General features: G+C 36.8%; 1 protein-coding gene across 1 annotated transcript in view; it reads right to left on the bottom strand.

Annotated features, from left to right (window-relative positions):
* The window catches only part of LOC103913662 (protein zyg-11 homolog B), a 21,051-nt gene extending 13,743 nt beyond the window's left edge, over positions 1–7,308 (bottom strand). Inside the window, exons 1-2 of the mRNA XM_009320188.1 lie at positions 7,184–7,308; positions 1,825–1,990 (exon numbers count right to left, since the gene is read on the bottom strand). Of these exons, the coding sequence (XP_009318463.1) occupies positions 1,825–1,990; positions 7,184–7,186 (169 nt within the window). The 5' untranslated portion in view covers positions 7,187–7,308. The remainder of the gene's footprint in view (positions 1–1,824; positions 1,991–7,183) is intronic.
* Between the last annotated feature and the right edge of the window lie 47 nt (positions 7,309–7,355).

Genomic DNA, 7,355 nt, shown 5'->3' with positions numbered 1-7,355 from the left:
GGGAAGGAAAGAAAGACAGTAATGAAAAAAGGAAATGCAACAATCCTGTTTGAGATTATTATCTTTCTGCTCTGTAGCAAGAAGACTGCATAAGTAGTCTTCTCTTGCAGCATACTGGCAACTTCTTAACTGAAATAATAAATTTAGTTCCATGCACAGGATTATCCAAAATGTATTGAAAACACTGAGTTTTCACATTTGTATCTTATCAACAGAAGGATTACTGCTTTATAGAAAGCCATGAGAAGGGTATGGCTGCACAAGCATGCACACAAAAGAGTAGGAAGAACACGTCCTTCTAGTTCCACTCTAGAGGGTTAAAAAAGACTCCTGTTTTTTATCGCCTATCTTCAAGCATACTGAACATAGAAAAGAAACTGAAAATGCAATATATTTGAATAAAAACATCATTGCCACTACAGTTTGGATTTAAGTCATGAGCTAGTAATTGCCTCTGTGACAAAGTCAAATTAATATTAAGATTTGCAGAGCTTTCTAAAGAGCAAATGGTTTAGGCATTTCTGACCAAGTAGTCAGGGCATTCCTCTTTTGCAGAGAAAGCAAAAATATGGGGTGAAACAATTCGTACCCAGCAGAAAAATTAAATGTGATAAATAATTATGATTTGGTTAAAATATTGCTAAATTACTTCTTAATTTTTGCTAATCTTTTCATTTAAGAATCAAGGTAGGCTTTCTCACTGGCCTACCTTAGCCACACCCTGTTTACCTGGCATGCACTTTTTTGACATCCTGCACTCTGACACAGTGTTTGTGATGTTTCAGTGTCTGGAACTGCCTTCATCACCACTAGCACTGGTAATAAGTTTCTGATAATTCAGTTTCCTTGAGTCTGATTTCTTAGGACTACTCTAAATAATTACTTATCAGAAAGTAATGTATGTTGAAGATGAAGAGGTTTTTTGGGTTTGTGGTTTGGGTTTTTTTTAGGACCATTCCTTCTGTTATATCTGACTAGAACAACTTGAGAAAACTAGAACACCAGTATTTGCACAATAAGACCAATCAAATCTGCACCTATAGGATAGGGTGCTCGGTCTGTTTAAAGTAATTTTTCTAGGGTAATGTCTCATCTCTAAATAGAAGTCTCCAGGATCTCCAGGAATGGGTCTCCTGCCTCTTCTCTAGGGTAATCTATACATTCACTCTTTTCATGCTAGGAAGCTTTTATTGACACAACATTTTCCTTTGTAATGCTTAAAGCAAGGAAAGGAGAGGGAAGCCCCCTCCTCAAAGATGTGCTGACAGAGAACATGGTACCTAAAACATAAGAACACCACACAGTGTGGTTTTTACAGATGTTTATTCTACTCTTGAAACTGACTGCTTCAATTTCACTTTTAATTCCACTTCAACAAAAGTACCGAAAGAGATGAGAAACTGTTTTAATGAAAATCACAAGATTATTTCCTAGTTTAATCACAAGGACACACAGTAAAGAAAATTCAATTGGTTGCTTTACAGGAGGTACTGAAATATCTGAGTAGTGCTAAAAGTAGTAGAATCAAATCTTTTAAAAAAGTGATTGAAAGAAGATCTATTAAAGAATATTCAATTAAAAGAACATTAAATTAAAATCATAAACCCAAGACAAAGGACTTTCTATTTAGAACTATCTATATGGCAATGCAACATTCAGCTGAAGCTGTGGAAAAAACAAAGTAACAGAAACTCTCTGTTAAGAGATTAAGGAACACAGTTTTAACAGCTGCAACAGCAGATTCTACTAGAAAATACACCAGAACTGCAGTGTCACAGTCCAGTAAAATATTTTCACTGATGACCAACACATAATTGTTTTTACCATAAAACGCCATTGTCTGCAGCAATCGATCAGCCACTTCTTGAGGAAACATTCCTGGCTCCTGCAGGCATAGCGTTCCATCTTGCCTTTCTGTGCAAAACTTCTCTAGGCTGGCAGTCAGGAAATTCAAACAAATATCAAGTAAAGAATAAGGAGACGCTTCCTCCTGTCACAGGCAAGACACAATGAAACAAAGGAGATTTAGTCAAATCATTCGCTCCGTCTATGAATCTTCCATTCCTCTGTAATATTGGTTTTAGGCAAATCATTCTTTTTTGTTAGTCTAATTCTCATTGGAGCAGGCAGATATGACAAAAGGAGATGTCCCCCTTAGAGCCACACAAATGTATAAGTCGGGTCACACAATAAACAACTGGCCAAACTGATGGGCAGCCTCCTCCCCCAGCCACCCCCAGAACCACATCCAGTCTGGTCTGCTGTGCTTGAGCCCTGCCTGCGTTCACAGAGAAAGAAAAGTAATTGCTGGTAAGATTATTTGAATTTATGAAGTCTACTGGGAATTAATCAATCAAGACAGACTGAAAGAAGATTTAAATCAAATTTTACTTCTTGATTTAAACTATTTTAATCTTTCATTTAGGTCAACCCACATTTGAAGTCTACTACCAACCTACATGAGAAATGTAGATACATTTCATATGTTGTTCAGAGCAATTTTTGATACTGAAATGGACAGCTAGAGCTTCAGATCAAAAAAGGAAACTCAGAACTATTATATTGCTGCACGAAATTTGGAATTAAAGTAACAACTAGTACAGTATTCCTTCTGATTATAGATACCAATTTCCTTTTTATGCTAAGCACCTGGAATCATCTACAGTAGAACCCTGGGTACAAAGGACAAGGCAGAATATGAACTTGGAACTTTTCCTTCAGAGTTTGAGATTGTACATTGATATATGAAAATCTCAAAGGTTTTTTTATTCAATGTCTAATAATAGCCTACTGTTTTCAGTCACACAGATTAATCAACATAAAGAATGACTCGCAGCACTGTGAATCATCCCCAGCACTACACAAAAGAAGGCCGAGTGACTGGTACATACTCCCCCAGACAATTTTGAAAATAACAGCATCAACTGTTCCCAGATCTCATCTATAGCAAAAATTGTAGCTTGCCTTTTATACTGAAAGTTCTGGATAATTTCACCTTTCCTAGTTCATTTAACTTCTCTTCTGTTGCCTCATTTGCCTAATATGCTCATCACAGAAGTACAGAAATATATAAAAGATTATATAGAAGAAATATAAAGAAAATAACAGAAATAAGTCTTCTAAAATAAGGTGCATATATTTGAAGACTGGGAGGTACCACGTTGGGGCAAAGATGGAATGGAGCTTGTCTTTAATGAATCATGTATTGACAACAATGAGAGACTGCAGTTTAATAGCTCCTGAAGACTTAAGTGCAGGTTTGGGAACCAGAAACTCCAAATTATTCAAATACAAGCTCTTTCTGCATTTTTTGACACGCAACTTTCAATTCCTTTGACTCAATTTCACCAAGTGCTTAATTGTTTGGTTTGGGTTTTTTTAAGCTTGATTATTACATTTTATTGTTGAAGAAACGAGTAATTTTGTGACGCGACTTGTTCACGTTACCAGAAAACAGCAATTTTGGCTGCATCCAATCTTAAGCTGATATGAAAAGGAAGGACAGAATTTGGAACTGTTAACGTCTTTTGTTTCTTTATAATGTGCAACAATGCCTGAAATATTTCTAAAGAGAAAAAACAACTAATTATTTTAAAATAGTACATTTTTTGAAGGAAAGGGGAAAATTTTCTTTTTAATCTGAAATTCATACACACACCCAGGACTTACATTACAGCTGCTGATTCAAACAAAAATCAGAATCCTTACTCAAAGGCATATGAAAATTATTGCCACTGAAGCAAAGACAGCCTCATCTCCCATTAGATCTTGTGCTTCTAATTTGATGCTTAAATATGACAAAAACAGAACACTGGCTCTCTTCATTCCTTCTGGCACTGTTCCATAATTTCTGCCAGAAGAGCTAAAACACTTTTATATATCAGTGAGCAAATTCCAATGAGAATTTTTAGCTTTGCAGATTGGCCGCTAGCATATGATTCAGAAAACTATTTTTTCAACCAGTACCTCTAACTGGCCAATCTATAGTTTGGAGATACTGTTTTAATTTTTGTATAAAACATTCACTTTAGAAGTCCATACAGGATATCTCCATACAATAAAGGAACAAAATCCACAAGAAGGGATCAATTACACTTGCAAACACCACAGTATCATTTTTATTAACTCCACTTATACCAGTTCTAGGAGACATTTGTAATGTTTCTTCAACTTGCTGCAAAAAGGCTGACAAAACACACCTAACGAAGGCTCCCGAGGTAACCTGGGCAGATAGGCAAAACATTTTTATCTATACATAATAAAATCCCTTGACAAACATCATAAAAACAATTTCCTAGACTGTCTGCTACTGAAATAGAACAGCTTGAATGCAGCCTGTAAACCTTTTATGTGAGCGAGCAGCATTCCTTTTCTCAACTTCTCTTTACTTATGGAGAATACTGCCCAGTTAAAGACCTCATAGTAAAAGTCTTCAGATGTATTTAAGCTCTTACAAGGTTAGGATTTAAGTGGTTCCTTTCTCTAGCTATGCTTTTGAATGTCAACTTGAAAACAAACCTGGCATTTGTTTTCAGCTCATTTCACTTTCTGGTTCTAATACTCTAACAAGACCCTGTAAATGTGTGTCAACCACAACACAGGGGATTTTTTTATTTACTAAAGATCATTCAGCAATATTTGACTAGAACTTTTATTATGTATATTTGACTTCATAGCCATCTTAACTACCTGATACTTCCATGTAACCTCACTGTTTCTTTCATTCTATCAAATTAATTCAGTGGCCAGAAAATAGATATAAAAATAAATTCCCCAAAACACAGAATTATGCATTACATGAAGCAAGTCACATATTAAAACATATTTTAATAAGAGTAATTTGACACATCTAAAATCAACTACCTTATGGAACAGTAAAAAAAGTAGAATAATTTCATTTAGACAGGCTTTTCAAGGCTTATTTCAATTAATTATTTAAAAAAAGAGATAATTTTATAAGTGCTTAATATAACCAAGGCAAACAAAAAAAAGTGTCCGGGAGGGGTGAGGGGGGATTAAACTGCATGGCTACTGGCATCTAACAGTAATCCAATACACTAGTGGACTGAAATGCAATACCAACTTCAATATGGTGTTACCCAGTTCAGCTTACAGCTCATACACTAGCGTAGTTGGAAAGGTTCTCACAAAGAACACTATCCTCCACATTTTCTTTTAAAAATTCCTTGAATCAACTTTAAATATTGCTAGAATATGTTTATACTGTTTTTCAAAATGCAGTTAAAAAGAAAAAAGACCTTAAGGGGACATCTCAAAGTACCTGGAGTAAGTTAGAGAATCTTAAGTCCAACATTATGCCTAGATTAACTGGCTGAATGTGAGTATAAAAACAAAATCCCATTCCTTTGGGGAAGCATCACCACGCAACCACCTGCTTATACAACAATAACTAAAAAAGAGACAGGTTTAACTGATGTTTTCCATCAGTAATTGCAATCTAACGCTGTACAAAAAGTAAATTCCACTGCTGTGTGGGCCTTTTTCACTATAGGTGTTGTGATCCTACCAACTCTAGCCTGAAAGATTCAGTTCCTTCTGACTTTGTCTCTCAGACTCGTTAAAAATCAAATCTTTTTTTTTCCATAGGTAGGTTATTCCCCCCCCCCCCTCAATAAACCAGTATAAAACATTGGAAGGAGTTGGACTTGATGATCCTTATGGGTCTCTTCCAACTTGAGATATTCTATGATTCTAAGACAAATACCAATTTCAGCTCCAACAGAACCACTTCTATGATGTGCTCCCCAATTTTTATGCCCAGTTGCAGACTCAATATGACAAAACCCAAATGTGTAAGGGCTCTGTATGCCAGGCCCATCTGCTTTTTTCTCTTTGAAATCTCAAAGAAGGACATGGGGTACAGGATAAGGGACTTCTCAAATCACGGCTGTTATCTCTCTCAAAAAGTTAGGAGGAAATAAGAGGTAATTTAGAGCGTTAATCTTTGATCTTGGACATACCATGTTTCTCACTGTTTTCCACCTCTCCACAGCCCCAACACTTTACTTTCTTAAAATGAACATTCTTAAAACAATCAAGAAATAGCAACTCAAGTAACAGTCATCAAAATTCTTCTGAGTGCTAATAAAGAAAGGGAAAGGCAGTGAAAAATAAACAGTTCTGTGATTTATGTTATGAAGAAAGCTTTATGATTATCTTACTTAAATTAAATGGAATGAAACAGAAGTAGGCAATTCATTAACCAGACTCAAGGAAGGATTATGCTCAAAACTCAATATTAACTATTCTGGCACAAGTGGAAACATACGGATTAAAGTTGCTAGTGATACAAAGTTGGCAGAGATCACGGGAGGTCCGTGCCACAGTAAAAGTACATAGTAAGGCCACGTATTTCAAGATTAACATCAAGAAGGTCAGGTATGAGTTCATCAATTAGAAATGACTGGAGAGAAGAACCTGAATGGTTTGTTTAACCACAAGAAAACAATGTGAAGCAGCCAAAGAAGGTATCAGGAGAAGCATCAAGCAAAAATAAGGAAGTATTATGTCATTTTCAAGCCACTTGGAGATCTCATGGGGCTATTTATGTTAAGAGATACCTGCACCATTTCAGTTTGAACATAGCAGCTACTAGGAAAAAAAAAGCATGTTGGGAGTAGGAAACAAAACCAGCTTTTCTTAGCCTAGCAGATCGAAAGGTGAGAGATACGAATGCCCCCTATAAATACAGCATAGTGAATAAAAACTATAGAAGGAAAAAAGCTATTAAGGTGAAGCACAGTGCCAGCACAGCAACAAAGGTGCATAGAAATGCCATGAATTAGAATTTTGCCATAAATTCAGGTGTCAGTACATAGCTCCAAAACAAACAAGTTCTACCCTAGCCCACTGAACAGAACAGCAGGCGCAAAAGGTACCTACTTTTAAAATAAAGATCAAAAACTTATTAGGGGATTAAATGAAATTATACTTTTACTAACAAGGGATGAGACTAGATAACCCAGGAAGTCCCTGCTAGTCCTTTAAAAGCAAATATGCACACTCATCTCTCAGAGGAGCAATCAAAACAGCACCCATATGTTCTGCTCTGAGGCCTGTCTTCAACAGAGGAAGGCTGTGTTTCTCCATCGCCAGATTTGGCCAGCTCACTGCTGTAAGAGCACGCTACTACACATTACACAGACCAGCAAGGCCCACGTACCATGCATACCACAAAACCCGTGCTTTCGGTGGCACGGCTTTTTCCAGACAGTCCCTGGACAAAGCAAGCCCCAGAGGGGAAAGTGCTGTTTGAGAGTTGGACTGCACCCAGACCGGGGGGGAGGCAGGAGCCGGAGGAGGCAGAGACGGCTGTCCTGTCCTGCCCTTCACGC

The sequence above is a fragment of the Pygoscelis adeliae genome, unplaced genomic scaffold (assembly GCF_000699105.1).
Source record: "Pygoscelis adeliae isolate BGI_AS28 unplaced genomic scaffold, ASM69910v1 Scaffold393, whole genome shotgun sequence".
Taxonomy (NCBI): domain Eukaryota; kingdom Metazoa; phylum Chordata; class Aves; order Sphenisciformes; family Spheniscidae; genus Pygoscelis; species Pygoscelis adeliae.
The sequence above is the reverse complement of the archived record's forward strand: the minus strand, read 5'-3'. Positions and strand labels throughout refer to the sequence as shown.